The sequence below is a fragment of the Grus americana genome, chromosome 8, assembly GCF_028858705.1.
Source record: "Grus americana isolate bGruAme1 chromosome 8, bGruAme1.mat, whole genome shotgun sequence".
Taxonomy (NCBI): domain Eukaryota; kingdom Metazoa; phylum Chordata; class Aves; order Gruiformes; family Gruidae; genus Grus; species Grus americana.
This window is the reverse complement of record NC_072859.1, coordinates 33,414,912-33,431,175: the sequence shown is the minus strand read 5'-3', so window position 1 is coordinate 33,431,175 and position 16,264 is coordinate 33,414,912. Positions and strand designations below refer to the sequence as shown.

The following is a 16,264-nucleotide window of genomic DNA, read 5'->3' as shown; positions in this document are numbered from 1 at the left end:
AGACATTTGATAGCACAATGATTATATAGTCATAGTATTTGAAATCACAAAAAACAAATTTTCAAGTTATCTATGATACATACCATTGCTATCCATGTTTAGATATAAACCACTAGGACTTGTCCTTACTACACACTTCCACTAGAATTTCTACTCTTGCCATGTTAGATAAATTCTCCTAATGACAGAAACAATGGGAGAATTAGTACAGAAGCGCACTTGTTGGCTCTGATGACTTTACTACCACTGTCTATGCCTAGCATGCTTTGTCCCAGTGGTAAATTAATGAACACACCATACCTACCACTGTTTTGCTCCCAGTGCCACTCTCAGTTCACCAGCAGTAGCATAGGCAAAGCGTTTTTAGGGGGGAAAAAGAGCCAATTTAAGCATGGCCACAGGTATGAGAGGCATAGAATTACTTAAAAGATTTTTTCACCAAACAACAATTACAGAGTAAATATTATCAAGAATGGATGAAGCACTTATCTCATTGGAGAGAGCTCTGTGGCTGCATGATCACAACCAACTCATGCCATGTTGGATTCTCCATTTCTTGCTGTTAACAGCAGAGTGAAAGCCCCCTTTGTCCTCCAGTTAAAACTACATGTGAGCATGTTTATATTGAACTGCATATTTGTCAGGATTTCCTCACTCACTCAAAAGTTGACTTTCATTTTTCCAAACTGATTTAACTGCAAAACTGGGTAGCTTTACACACCTTCAGCAGAGACTCTGTGTAATGTCATAAACACCATATAATATTTGGTGCTAAAAAAGCGATATAATAGTTATTAAATTGATTAAATGCTTTTTTCTGGTGCCAGTCCATACCAGAACGGGCTTTTGTTTTCTGTTTTTACAGTTATAACTCAATAAAACATATGGCTAATAGCAAAATTGGTCAAAACTGTAACACTTGATCCTTAAGCATGTGAAGTTAAGCACACAATTCTACTTTTAAGACTTATCTAAATATAGTTAATAGAAATAAATAAGTCTGAAGCTAAGAATGTGCATAAAACTTTGTGCAACTTAGGCCTTTTAAGTACAAGAACACTATCCATATAATTGTAAAGGAAAAAATATGAAATGCTTTTTTTTCTAAATTATTAAAATGATTCAAAGCAGTAACTAATACATTTGCTCACAAATGGCCAGTAAACTTGAACAGCAGCTTTCTGCTTTTACCAAGGGTGATTAAGGTTTTTAGAAGGCCATCACAGAGGGACACTAAATCGTGTTGTACTGTTGGTCTAACAGCCTCTCGTATTATTTTACCCAATGTTGACTTCAGAAAATATATTCCAGTATAATAAATTGAATATCTCAAGTTCAGCAACAAGACAACGACATCATAGGGTCCCCTTCAGGACTCATTGGATTTTTACTCAGGAGGCCTAAATCACTCGCACCTTGTTGAGTTATATAGGTCTTTTACACTTGGGAAAGAAAGATAATAATCGCTTATCATGGATGAAGTACCCTATTTATAATACACAGACCGCCTGCCTGACACTTTAATATTACACTGGCATTAGAAGGACCCCATAGGGACACTGTGATACAGTCTGGTTACCGCAAACGGGTGTCACTATAATTAAGCACCAGTGTTACACACACAAAATGGAAGTGGGTTAAAGTCAAGGAGGAAAAGAAGAATAAATGTTAATTTTCCAGTAACTAGTTTATAAAATGTGAACTCTCGTTTATACTCCTTAGACTTCCCCTTACCGAGATATTTCTTACATGGGCCACAGTTCTGCCAAGAAGTGCTGCCAAGACATTGCTCAGAAATCCAGTGAGCAATAGCTTAGTGACAGCACTGCCAGCAGCCCCATGGCTTAGGTTGTTACATTTTTACTGGACAAAATGACACTTTAGACAAAATAGACGGAGGGGAGCAATCTGGCCTCGGCTGAAGCAGGAGGATGACACCGCCTAACTACTATTTTCAATTTGAGTTGCTATGAGTCTAACAAATAAAAACCATCTTCCAACCAGGAATTAAGTCATTCGCTTGTTGGCAATACTGACCTTTCCAGCCACAGGTCCGAGGCCGAGGTTCACCTCCATCCACAGCAAACACGCGCTGGCAGGAAGCTTCACACCGCTGCTTCTTCTGAGCCCAAACCCTCAGGCCTTGCTCACCTGGAAGGAGGAAACTCTTTTACCACAGGAAACTTTTACATTACATCCCTCTCCGGTGGGCGCAGGGCTTTTCTTGGACAAAATTTACCATCCACCCTCGCACAAAAGACATTATAGTCCCCTTCCCTCAGCCCGTCAGAGGGGAACCCACTCTCCCTCCCTGCCCGGTGTCCGCAGCAGCTCTGAGGGGCCGGGCTGGCCACACTCACCCCCCGCCCAAGCTGGCCTGGCACAAACCTTCCCCAGCGGGGAAGCCGCCACTGGCCCGGCTCCTACCGTTGCACAGCACCGAGGGCGGGGGCACCGGGGCTCGACGAGCCGGCGCCCGCCCCGCAGGCCTGAGGGGCGCGGGCTCCGCCGCCTCCAGCCCGCCCTGCCGAGGCCGCGTCCCGCCCTCTCAGCGCCGTTTCCAGCCGGCGGCGTTTGGCCGGTGCACGGCGGCGGCGGGAGATCTGCAAAGGCGGCGGGAGCGGCTCCAGGCGTCGCAATGTCGTAGGTATCGGGGCACAGGCGGGCGAACTCGGCTCTAGGCGCCGCTCTCCACCTCTTTCCCGCTGGCCGCAGCGCCAGGAGCCGTTGGAGCGGGGCAGGTGGCCGCTGGAGAGAGGGCCCGTGTGGGACGCTGTGAGGAGAAGCGCTTCTTCCCGGCGGCCTGCGAGCTTCCTATACGACAGCAAGCTTATTCCCTGAGGAGAAATGTGCTGCCTGGGTTATCCCGGAGAGGGGAGGAGCACGGCGGTGCGTGGGGAAGGGCGGGTTTTGTTTCGAGCTCTGTCTTGTAGTTGTTGGATGGGACCGGGAAATACTTAAGATGGTGGCTCCTTTGGGGCAGAGCCTTTATCCGGGCAGATGTCCACTGGTATGGGCAATAGTTTCTGTATGTTATATATCTGTTTCCAGCTTCCCCAGCCGAGGGGGAGTTTGTTTATCTCTGTAGCCCCCATGGATAAAGCCTGTGAGGCTGTGTGGTAGGGGGTGGGAGAGTGACAGGAGCCATGTCATGGGTGGGTTGTGCTGAGTTTGACACCCGGGTGTTGTGGAAACGTATTGCAGGCCTGTGGTGATAAGGGCATGACATGTTCCATGTCTGTTTTCTGTCAGGCTGTATGTCCTCATATTATCTCCAATAGGAATAAATGCTGTTCATATCTCTCCTATTCTTTGCAATTTATCAAGGAGTAGTCGTGTAAATCTGATGCTATTCTTGTGTATCTCTGCTAATCGTGGGCTTCTGAAGAACAATAAAGAAAATGTGTAGGATGTAACTTCAACAGCAGTAAGGTGAGGCCATTAAACTTATGCTGTCTATATATAGGCTTGGGATATTGTCCCATTTTACAGCTCCTGATGTGATTTCAAAGATAACTTATGTTAGAGCTAACATAGGTTCCAACTCCTGCCAGTCTTTCTCTTGACCACTGGAAGTTGAAGTAATCATGTCACAGTAGTAATTCAAAGGAAATACCAATACATAAACTTTGATTTTTTTGGTGATAGGTCTGTTTCTCACTGATTGCATACTGAGTTTAACTACTATGTAAGCTGAACATAGAAAATGATCAAGTATTCTTTATGCTTTTCCAATTAACGAGACAGGTTTGTTGGCAGGTTTTGAAGATGAAGCAGCATGTAAATAGCATAGAGATGTGAGGTTTTTTTCCCCAGGGAAAGCAGAAACTTAAGAGAACGCTAACTGAAATGGCCTCAAAATGCACTGCAATATTCTCTAGGATATTTTTAATTAAATAATATAATCAAGTCCCTGGTTCTGTATCTTCTTTTTTTGTGCATTAAATCTGCACGTGATTGTTACCATTGCATTCATTCATGAATGAATTGTGAAGGAAAGTTATGCGTACGTGGAATTAAAAACAATATAAAAAATCTATTTCTGTATTGCAAGTTAAATTGCATACCCAGACTCTCACTGCTAAGCAGTTTCTGTTAGGCAGATAAGTGCTTTCATCAAAGCACTATTCAAATGAGTAAAGGTCTCCCAGTATTAGCAAGGAACTGACAATATGACCTGGAATCATAGATGAACAATGTGCTATAGAAGTAATATGTAGTTCTTTAATCTCATAAATATTATGGGCAAAATAATCATTGCAGGTTGTACATGTGCCATCATACTCTGCATAGTTAAGAAAATAAAATAAGCCCTGTCAGGGAATTTTGAATCAATTCAAGGGTAGGAAACTCAGGTAAATAAGTTGTTGTGTACTGCCATCGCATTGCCTCATCTTTCTATCTCCTTTTCTTGTTCACATTCTGATGATACTCCATAGCCATAGCAAGGTTTTTCTAGCCATATAAAAAAGATAAACCAAACTAAAGCTGGTGCTCTTCCTCTAAAATACTTTAGGAATTTTGTTTGCACCTAGATGCACCTATTGTGTTTTTTTTCCATGTTCATCTTTTGAAAGATCTGTGAGAAGACACTTTGGCCAACTGGGTCTTCATGTTAGATGTCTGGATGAATTTTGTTTCAGTGGTCCTAGCCAGGGACTGCGTGTAGACTAAGAGCACAAATTTTACCTTATTTTGAGTGAATCACAGTTGCCAGAGATTTACCTTCTCATATTATGGCATCAGAAAGACAATGACTAAAAAGCGCACAAGCAAACTAGGCTGCTGGGTAGGATGGATTGGGAAAAGCGAGGCAATGTTAACCTCCTGAAGCCAAAATTGTATCCATGCAGCTCCTTCCAACATTGAAGCACTCACCTGGAACGAGGTTGCCTCTTTGCCGCCATAGCTCAGGGTGTTTGCACGGGTTTTGCAAGCCAGCAGAGAGAAATTTGGGCTGTGTGCAACTCTATTCCTGTGCACAGTACTTGACAGACTTTAAAGAACATAGTCTTGACCAGTCCACAACTTTCTCTCTGAGAAATTTTCTAAATGTTTATAACTTAGTGGGATTTTCATGTAGTTTCTCATTTGTCTTCATCCTACAGCTATGTTGAGTCCAGATTCTGCTTTACTTTGGCTTCCAGCTTCTTTTGAAGTCCATCGTAAAACCTTCCATCATAACATGCCTTAGTATAACATGCAAATGCATTGCCCCCTAGAGCATCCTTTCAGGGTAGATGTATTAATAAATATAATGTTTCTCTGCTGCCACTGGGGTGGAAGATGTAATGGAGTCTGCATTCTTTAAGCGATATGGGTTTCTATTTAAAAAGGAAATACATTGTAAAGAATTCCATCAAACTGTTACAGCTTTGACTGCCCTTTGGCAAGAAGTTCACAGGCTTTTTTAATTTAAATGTTACCTGTTTACTTGGCTTTTTTAAGATAGAATACTTCTCTTCCCCTTTTTGTAATAGAGATAGTTGTAAAACAGAATTCATATAAGACTGTTGCCTAAGTTATATTTCAAAGATGTGTTTTCATTCTATTTTTCCAATACTTTAATTTACAGTTTTGGAATAGTAATATAAATTTTAAAAGGATATGTTTGGAATTAGGTCATCTTAATTCCTTAGAAGTCAAAACATTCTTTTCCAAGATGAAAACTGTGAACTAAGTTATTGAAATATGATGTATTTTCTAAATCTTGTTTAATTTGATATAATGTATATGTTTCTTGGGGACTGTTCTTATAAAGATTTTAAATTTTTTTCCTCGTTGTTTTATATAATGCTTTAAACTATTGTTAAGATTTAGGAATGTGCTTAAAAAGTTTCAGTTGTCTCTGGGAAAAATAGTCTTAATTTATGTTGACCTTTCTTTCCTTTGAGCATTTAGTCTGCATTCAATAAAATTTTGATGACTGCTCTTTAGAAGACAGCTGTACGATATAAAGTATTATAAATATTCAGCTTTCCTCTTCTAGCGTTGCCATTAACAGCTGGGCATTCAGTTCAGCAGAGCAGATTTTGCAGAGAGAGCTTGGCATGTTCCTGAATCAGTATAGTGAAGAAGACTAGAAAATAGTTTCTTATGGTTTGGGGACCTGTAAAGGCATAGAGCATCTGTTCCCCAGTTAAGTCATAGTCTGGTTGCACTAAATCATGTTAAGAGCTAAAATGATGGGAAGAACTACTTTTTTCACCTTGGCTGTACCTGTGTTTTAAATGCCTAATACATTATTTCTACTAATGGCAAAATAATTTCAACCCTTCCTCAGAAGGTATGTAAATGACAATGCTTTTGCATTTTTTCATTGTTTATAGTCTTTGAGAAAGAGACAAATATACAGTGCAATTTCACTTCAGTGTCTTGATTTTTATCTCTCGTATAAAATGGAGAATTGGATTTTCTTATGCAAACACTTTATCCTTCTAAACAAGCAACATTTTTGTTACACAGTACTTTAATCAGTTAATGTATTTGCTTTGGATGAGGTTAGTTTTCTTGTGTAGTATAAAAAGAAAGTGAAACATGAGGAAGGACTGTATCTGTAAAATTACATATTATAGACCTTAATACCAGAAATCTTTGTTTCTAGATGACCATAAACTTGTCCATATTTTTCTCTTGCAGAGTTAAGAGAGCATTAAAGTTGGACACTGTTAAAAAAGATAATGTAAGTATTTTTTGGTGTATGGAATCATCTGGGCTGTATATATATGTATGCCTGTATATATATTTGTATGTACACACATATGTGTGTAGCAACATGGTATTTCATTAGAGTTGCATTTATATTGTTACAGATTGGATGTTGTCTAGAAAAATCTTAACAAGGCGCAAAATTACTGCTGAAAAATATTAGTATAAATTTATTGTATTCCATTTGTCATAGAACTGCCTGGCTTTAAGTAATGTGCATTTGCATGAATCACTTGAAAGTAATGGAGAAATATGCATATTTTTATTGCCATCACTATTTACCCAAGAGCTGAATGAGTTAAGATCCTTGGTGAAATCATGTATTAGAAATTAGCTCCATTATCCTGGAAGCAAATGTTCTGCCATGTAATTGTACATGTAACAATATGGAATTATGATAATGCTGTAATCTGCATATTATAAACTGCAAAATTGAAATGAAAACATTAAAGGCATTTTCATGTCAAGGATATAATTACCTCCCTCAGCTAATCTGGCATAATTAAACAATAAAGTACTAACACTGCAATAAATTTCACCACAGTTATCACAATAAAAATAAAATTGTACTGTTGCTATTATTTTTTGTAAATGTAGCTGTAGTATACTCCCAGTACCAGCATGTCATGACATATGTCAGTTTATTATCTACTCCTACCAACAGTGGGTGTTGCTGCAGACATCAATACAGAGGAGCTTGTGAGGATGGCAGTGTTTAAAGGAAGGAAAATTTTGGAAAAGTATATGAAGAGAAATAGCTGGTCAGCAAATGAGCTCCCAATAAATCTCCACGTCTGTGTAATTTGAAGAGATTTGTTTATATGCGGCACATATTTGGAGATCTCACTGATATTTAGCAAAATAGAAATAATAGAAATTTGCAATTTTTAAAATTTTCTAGATACTTTTTTTTTTCATTTAAACAAAGGTGGCAAAATACCGCAGTGGCACTAAAAAAAATCATTAGCAATTTAATTAGCAGCTTAGTGTACCATTACCCAACTTGTTCTGCTCTGAATGCAGCTGTGACTGTAATTTTGCATCTGTTTCTAGGGCTGTAGTAACGTTTTTGTAGATGAGTGGTCCAGCTGAAATTACACACAATTGTTTTTCTGCCTTAAAGCTATTCCTTCCCTGCCCCCTCCCCATAAGATAAAAAGAAAGTTACCTGATGGTTACCTGCATTCAGGTTCTTGTGCAGCAAAAAACTTACAAAAGCCCACCTGAATGATAAAAAGTTTTACTGGAATCTCAGTAATGTAGATTTTTATGATTTTTAGTTCGTATGATGCGTCTAACAGATACATGTCAAAGGCTTCAAGTGTACCATAATTAAATAATATTGTAGAAGGTAGGAAGGAATGTAAGGTAATAGACACACGCAGTTTGCGTGAAGTATCTGGTTGAGCTCTGCCACATCCGTTGTTGTTTCTACAATTTCTTTCCCGTTATTCAGGAGGACCTCATTCCACCTGCTGATTGGACTACCCATAGCGTGCCTGAACTAACCAGATCAGAAAGGAGTCAGTTTAGATTTTGTAATGTTAAGCAAATTAAATCTTCTGAAATATGGAGTAAGTCATATTACTGATGACCAATACTAACACTGTTAGATTCTAAATTAAGGGTAATCACTCAAGGCAGAGTATGAGAAGAAAAACATCGAAACTGCAGCTTTGTGTAAAAGTGCAGTAAGATATATCAGAAATAGAATAGCGCGCAGCACTCCAAGTGTAATGCCATTACATACATCAGTATTTTATCTTCACCTGAATTAGAATTGAATGTACTGTCACTCTGTTTTAAAGTATAATTACAGAAATTATACTTTGAACCTATATCGTTCTGTGAAAGAAAATGAGTGTGAACATAGGCTGTGGTACAAGTGTCACAAGAAATGCCTTCAAATGAAGGAGATTAAAAGATGGAGATGTTTTAATAGGAGTTCAGTACTGAAGAGTAGGAAAGGAGTATAAGAATATGCTGTATTCTTTTTCGAGAGAATATTGGACATTCTTTATACTTTTATTTAATCGAGAGGAATTCAATAATATTGCTATGTGGAAAACTGAAAGCCAATAATGGAGACATATCTTTTATATAACATGTTAACTTCTAGAACTCATCCTGAAATTTTGGTGAAGTCAAGAACGTAGTAGAAGCTGTAATAAAAACACACATTCATACAGACAACGAGAGTATGCATATCTATGTAGGTGTGAAAAATAGGAGTATTGTGCTTCAGGACATTTAAATCAACTGCTAACTGTCTGGAATTGAGAAGAAAACTTCTGAGGGTTACATAATTGTCCATTGTACATCTCATATTCCTAGTTTTATATTTATTGCTTCTGTAAATGTATACTTTTTCGAAACAATTTCCTTCTAAAAACACAACACTTTAAGATTACTTATTGAAACATTAATGTTTTCTATCATTAATTTACTCGGTAATGAAATGTAGCCTTTTCCCAGGTCCTGGGTTCCTGCTGGATTGTAGAGGCTTTAAGTGACCTTTGCATACATAGCTTTGTGATCTGATCTGACTTACATCCTGATATGACTTGTGGCTTTTACGCATGTTACCTGGTGAACCTGATTATTGGTTCAGCTTAAAAATATGGCTTTTGCCACCCGTACACCCCTTTTGAGATCTAAAATTGCTGTAGTTTTCCAGGGGGTATTTGTGAGACCTTAAACTTATAGTTTAAAAAGGAGTAGGATGGGGGTCTTATTCCAGCAAAACAGGACAACATATGATTAAGTATGAAAAGGGAATGAATGAGTTATTAATTTGAAATTGCAGTGGAAATGTCAGTTACCGAAGTGCAAATATCAGGTTGTCTGCTTTTTTACTACTATTTTTTTTCCCAACTTGGCTGAAGTATTGTGTATTCTTTAATGAATATAAACCCCAGATCCTCACCTTGTATTTCATTCATAGTACTGAAACAGTGTAATATGCTTACCTATTATACTTTTTCTAACACTAATAAATGGAATAATAAATGGAACTTAAAGAGATTACAGAATAATCATGTATAATAAAGCTGCCAATGAAGAAATACTGTATGAAATTGAGTGACTGTTATGAGTGACATAAAGACAAATGATAGATATTCAGTTTTATATCTAGAATGAGGCTCAAGTTGGTAGAAAAGGCCAGTTGTTTGGGAAGCGATGAGTCATTCTTTTGCTTGCTACAGTTGCAAAAAGAGATAAATAAATTTGCTCCTCAAACTCAAAGACCCAGGACTGTAACAAATTTAAAAAGTTTTGCCTGTGGGATTTGCTTCAATGATACTATGTTTCCAGGAGGGGGAAAAAAACTATCACTGAACTGCAGAAAAAAGTGTCTGTTTGACTGCATTTAGACAGCTCTTCTTTAAGCCCTTGAGAAAATTTTGAAAGGGACTGGAAAAAGTGGTTTTGCCCAAAATGTCCCTTTATTCTTTGCATGGCAGATGTTAATACAGTGACATTAGTTGTGCACTACGAGCATTTTCCTCTTTAGAGGTGGCTAGTCTTGTTTGGGAGCAGGAGTTTACATGCCTGCTGACTATCTCCTTGAAACGAAAGGTAGGCAAGAATGGGAAAGCTGACATTGGAAAGCTGTGTTTTCCAGCTTGCCACATGTTGTACCTTCCAGCCTTTTGTTTAATTATTTTATCAGCTGGTTACATAACGGTGAAGTACTGTAGGTCTGGTAGCATGCATATTGCTTAATATTTCTGTTACCTGGAAAATCCTGTAGCCATTTGATCAGCAGTTTCTAAGAGTGTAAGGTGACATTAAGATGCTGCTGATGCCTTTAAGTACTATGTCTGTTTGTGTATTTCTTTGTATGTCTCCTTTTGACAGTCGTCAATGATGTTATTTAAAGCTGCTAGACTTCTTAGAATCAAGTTGCAACTAGAGCTGAAGCCCTTCATGTGCAAACAAAGTGTGGTTTTGGTTTGTTTTTTTCCTCTGTATAGTATTAGTGCAGTGAAATCCCAGTTCCTCAGAGTTGCAATTCAGCATCCAATCTACAGAGTGAACTGTCTCCCCGATAATCCCAGTTAATATTTGTCCTGGTTTCCAGCTGGGATAGAGTTAATTTTCACAAGAAGCTGGGAGGGGACACAGCCAGGACAGCTGACCCAAACTGACCAAAGGATTACTCCATACTGTATGGCCTCATGCTCAGTATAGAGGAGGGGGAGCTGGCCGGCGAGGGGTCGCTACTCAGGGACGGGATGGGCATCCGATTAGGGGCAGGGAGCAAATTGCATTGTGTATCACCCACTTTGTATATTCTTTTTATTAGTACCGTTGTTATTTTCCTCTCCCTTTGCTGTCTCAGTAAACTATCCTAATCCCAACCTACGAGTTTTACTTTTTTCTTCCGATTGTCCTCCCCATCCCACCAGGGTGGGGATGAGCGAGCAAGTGGCCATGTGGTGCTCAGCTGCCGGCTGGGGCTCAACCACATCAATATTTCAGATTTGCAGACTAGTACTTCTGAAAACTTCTCTGCACATTGCTTTTAACATCATTAACTAGCTCCTTTTATATCATTAGACATAATGAAATCCTAAACCAGAGACAAAATTTTGGATTTAAGGGACTCATGTGGGGTTTTTTTTAATTAACATTTGTTTAGAAAATCATTAGAAGTAAGTATCTTTTGACAGGAATAAAATTTTAAAATACTTGCTTATAATTCATGTGTTTCATTCTCAATATTGTAGGAAAAATAAAACTCATTTTTGACTGCTTTTGAAAAGAAAAACAAAGTGTTCATGCCAGAATACCTAAATGTTTGGAAACCACATACTTTTTGTTTATCAAAACTGGGAAGCTAGTAGTTTTGTTGGGTTTTGGGGGTCGTTTTGGTTTTGTTTTGGTTGGTTCGTGTTTCTTTTATTTGAGTAAAACTAATGTTAATGAGGAGGGGGAGTGACAGAGAGGCTTGGTGAGCACCTGGCAGCCAGCAAGGGTCAACCCACCACAACATAAAACATGGGCTTTCTATGAACAGGAGAACATAAAGTTAGGAATTACTTAGAAAAATCTATTACCAGATAGTAAATGTTCAGAGAGGCTTTGTCTGGTTTGAGGTGCAATATGTAACTCTACTGATAGGAAAGGTAGAGGCCGTAATGTAATTAGTTTGCAGAAGGGAAGTTTACAACCGTTGTAGGCTTAGATGGACATAGGTACTACTTTATCTTTAGCCGATATTCACCTAGATTCTTTGTCTTTTGCTACATTTTAGCCATCTGATGCAACACCTTTGAAGACCAAAAAGAAGAATCTAAACTCTTACTCACCGACAACAGGAACATGCCAAATGAGTCCATTTTCATCTCCCCTGAGTCATAATGCACAAAATCTCAGAAATCACCCATCAAATGGTTAGTTGAACATTCTGTCTTTCTTCAACATTTTTCTGGTTATTGGCTTTAGTAATTTATGCCTCATGTGGTATGTTTGATTTCTTTTCCTCTTAAATAATTTTAATCTCTTTTGGAAAAGTTGATGTTGATTTTTAAAGCTTGAATCTTTTCAGTGCAAGTCTTGGGGGTGTTTATGAAACAAGTTTTGCTGTTGATCAATATTGAAAATGTTTGACTTTGGCTCAGAAAAAAAACCCCTGCACTGGCATTTTTTGTCGATAATTCCATTAATTCCACTGATTAGGCATGTTTATGCTACCAATGTCCTTTGTTTGCTTTCTTTCTAAGTCTAACTCTTTCTAAGAATTAGTTTAACTCTCCTGCTTTGTATTCTTTTAGGTAATTTTTTACTCTTTTTTTTCATAGTAAGGCACTTCAAGGCAATTTTTAATTAATCTAACGTAACACTGAATGTCATTTGCTCTCAGAAAATATGCCATTTTATAATTATATTATTTCCAGTTCACTTTAGGATATATGTCCACTTAGTTACACAGTCACAGGTTTTAATGCAGACAAACTGTGACTGCTCAAGAAGTATATTTTCAATAGACTAACCTGCTTTTATGGCTATATAGGTTGTGGTCTTTTTAATTGTTAAGGAACCATTAGGTCACCTGGTGTGACTTTTTATATTAAAAAAAAAAAATACAAAGAGACTTTCTTGTTATCTTTCCCATATAGAGCCCAAGAGCTTTTATTTCCTTGCAGTACAACTCCTAGAAAGATGGTTAAGTCTTGATTTGAAGACTTCAAATTATTTAAAAAATAATAATAAAAATAAAAAAAGTGCATCACTTCCCTTGATAGCAAGTTCTTTGTTCAATTACCTTTGCTATTAAAAAAAAAAATCTCCTGTCTGATTTTGAATTTGTCTGGCTCTAATTTTCAGCCATCCGTTCTTGTTATGCCTTTTTGTTGGGTTAAAGAGCTTTTTATGCCCCATATATTTTGGAATTTATGTGCAGTAATTGAGGCCTCACTAACATTCATGAATTATGATGAGTAGAAATATTCTGAGCAGGATAGAATAACCACTGATTGAAATTTATCTAGATGTCTGCAGATTTTTGCACTAGCTATTGCACCATATGCTGTCATTATGGATCTGCAAAAGTGGATTTTTCCTCCAGGAAAAAAGGGGAATTTTGTGCTTTAAAGGAATGTGATCATGAAATTTTGGGATTCTGTCAAAATTGGCTGAACTAAAAATGAAAATTACTGAAAGCCTTGAAGCTGAAAATACTAAAATCTGTGAGCATTACATCCCTTTTCTTATTAAAAATAGCAGAGTACTTGAGGAAGCATGGAAGTGTCAGGTGTTTTGGTGGCAGTATAGCTCTGCATAGTTACAGACCTCTATGCAAGGGTTTGGTTTTGTTTTGTTTTCTAATTAGTAGTCATGCTAGGAAACTAAACAGAAGCAGCTATATCCTCATTCTTTATTGTGCTGCCAGTCTTCATTATGACCTGGTTTTGTGTCCTCATTACCTGTTTGTCAAGCAGTTTTAACATAGTGGAGTTTTTCATGAGCACTCACTGCCAGTTCACAACTTTCCTACCAAGTTCTCTGCTGATCCCAGTTCTCACCAGAATAGCTGCTCTTCTCCATCAGCGCTGTGCTTTTGAATTGGGCATTTGCCCCTGGAACTAGTAGAAAAATGATTGTTTTAACTATTGACATTCCAAGAAGCCTTTGGAGGAAGAATTAATTTCTCCCCATTCTTTCAGTGAGTGATAGCATGTCTCAACTAGTTATGCAAATCTGGTATCTTGAAAGGACCTGTATTTTAGAACACCCTCACCTTCACAAAATTTGAGATATGTACAGCTGATGTGTGTTTAATTTTGAGAACTATGTTGAGATTTGCAATGAAAGGCCAGGTTTATGTACATCCCAGTTTGGGACAGAGGGAGTAAACCTCTGTCTACCAGAAAGTAAGGATCTTTGCCACAGCACCTACCCTGTCTTGTGGACAATTCCTCCTCTCAAAACTAACGGCTTCTTCTTGACTCCTAAAAAGATGATTATTTGGCACGGTGAGTATCTCCACGTTCCTGCTTACTTCACATCCAGAAATCTTGAGTGACATTTAATCAACCATTTAAAGTGTTGATCCCTGCATTCTTAAAAGACTATAAACAATTTCTCTTTGGGATTATTTTCCTCTTCAACAAAGTTACTTAAAGCACTGTCTTAAATATTCCCACAGATATCCCTGGCTATGTGTTGAATTTTCTCCTCGGAGTTTTAACCAAGTTAGACAGCAATCTAACCCTACTGTTTTCCAACTTTCTTCTTAGTGTGAGAAGTAACTCTTCCAGTGAGCAGCAGTCTGACTTTGTTAGGGAACTTACGTCTTTGACATGTAAATTTATCTACTCTATTTTTCTACAGAGAGAAAGGTATTTTCAAAGTATTCCCAGGTCAGATTTCTATGGCAATATCTGCCTTCATCAGTAAGAAGGAAATTTTGTGTTTGCATGTATTAACTCCTATACCAGTCTCAGGATTTGATGGTGCTTCCTGGATGAAATGAAGAGCCTATGTGTCGTTTCTTTATTTTCCTCATGGTAAATATGAATCTTTTCATCCTGCACAAAGAAACTTTTCAATGAGAAGAGTTGCCAATAGGTGTTCTCCGTCAGATCAGAGATATGGCTGTTGTTAGTGCAATCGGTTGGCATACCTGTACTGGCATCTGTCATGTCATGGAAAGGTCAGCTCATATCCTACTACAATGAATTGTTTTGTCATCATGTGGCATCCTACATTCTCACCCAGAATGGAGCAATAAGTATTCAGATTCAAGTAAAGTGACTGCATGTTATACCTAGCTGCTGATGATAGCTGAATTAGGATTGCTTGTATCCTGAGGGAAGAATCGAATTAGAACAATCTGTGTCCCCAGTGACTACAGTCTGAGGCACTGGGAGCAGTAAGCTGTGTGTGTTGCCACATCACAAAAGCAGTTCTGAGAAATAAACTTCTACTTTTTTTATATATAAATGCAGATTTTAATTTTGTGGCTGTCTGCAGAATATGAAACTATACCTCAGCCTGTCTGGATATCCACCTGCACTTTAACACTTACCTTTGCAAAAAACTTTTAAAATTGTATATAATGATAGCAGTCAGACACGAAATTAAAAATACTATGGCTCTTTAGATATGTTCTCTTGAATATCTCTACATGTTTGTAATTACCTGCTTTAGTGACCTCTTTAGTTTTAGTTGATGTATTTTTGGTGACACGACACATGATAATACACAAACGCTTAAATCTGCTACAAGTTTTAAAACTTTTTCAGCATTTCTGCATTTGCATTACATGCCTTAGCTCTTAGGTGAAAGAAAAAAGCGGGCAAAATGTCTTGTATTAAAATGCCTGTATATTAGGATGTCGATGGGAAAGGTGAACATGTACTGTATTTCCATACTGATATTAAGTATGGACATAGGGGAACATTCTTTTTGCCTATAAAAAGACTGATCACATGATGATAGCTGGCATTTAGATGGATAATTATTCAGTAATGTAGTACTAGCCATCTTTTTTTTTCCCCTGTGTTCATATAGCTACAAGATGGTGGTATATAAGATTTCCTCTTATATCACAGGTTTCAGGTTGTCCTTTTAAACCACAATTTCTTTTCTCCTTCTGAAAAGACACTTTTATTTTAAGCGTTGTAGTGTTTTAATAGATTACGCGTATCACCTGTGAGGTTTTAGAGTACATTCTATTTTTCTGCAACCAATATGTAAGAAAACAACAGAATGAAAATTATTACAAAATTAATGCCATTAGCTATGAAAAGTTACTTTGCATTGTGCAAAGTACACAAAGTAGCATGTATCTATCTCACTGAGAAGCCAGATGGAGATTACTTGTCTTATGAATATGACTTTCATTCAGGTAAGTGTGGAGGAGTGCCTCAAAAAAGACTGAATACCTACAGAATGCTAGGGTTGTTCAAAGGTAACATTTATTTTAGGAGAAGACATAAACCAACCCAATTATAAGATAGTGTGTCTTTATGATGTCATCCTTTGTATGTCTTATTGGGCTGCCTGATAATACATATATTGCCTAATTACCCACGTTAATGACATA

The 16,264-nt window shown here is 37.8% G+C and overlaps 2 protein-coding genes across 4 annotated transcripts in view; one reads left to right on the top strand and one right to left on the bottom strand.

Moving 5' to 3' along the window:
* The window catches only part of EFCAB7 (EF-hand calcium binding domain 7), a 28,495-nt gene extending 25,929 nt beyond the window's left edge, over nt 1-2,566 (bottom strand). The window contains exons 1-2 of one of the 3 annotated variants that reach the window (XM_054833372.1): nt 2,428-2,566; nt 2,038-2,151 (exon numbers count right to left, since the gene is read on the bottom strand). The gene's annotated coding sequence lies outside the window, so the exon portion shown is untranslated. Of the gene's footprint in view, nt 1-304; nt 2,152-2,388 lie in introns of all 3 variants that reach the window. The other 2 variants (XM_054833374.1, XM_054833373.1) reach the window with 2 other exon arrangements.
* Nucleotides 2,558-16,264, top strand: part of ITGB3BP (integrin subunit beta 3 binding protein) — a 36,355-nt gene continuing 22,648 nt past the window's right edge. Inside the window, exons 1-3 of the mRNA XM_054833379.1 lie at nt 2,558-2,643; nt 6,640-6,682; nt 11,969-12,107. Of these exons, the coding sequence (XP_054689354.1) occupies nt 2,639-2,643; nt 6,640-6,682; nt 11,969-12,107 (187 nt within the window). The 5' untranslated portion in view covers nt 2,558-2,638. The remainder of the gene's footprint in view (nt 2,644-6,639; nt 6,683-11,968; nt 12,108-16,264) is intronic.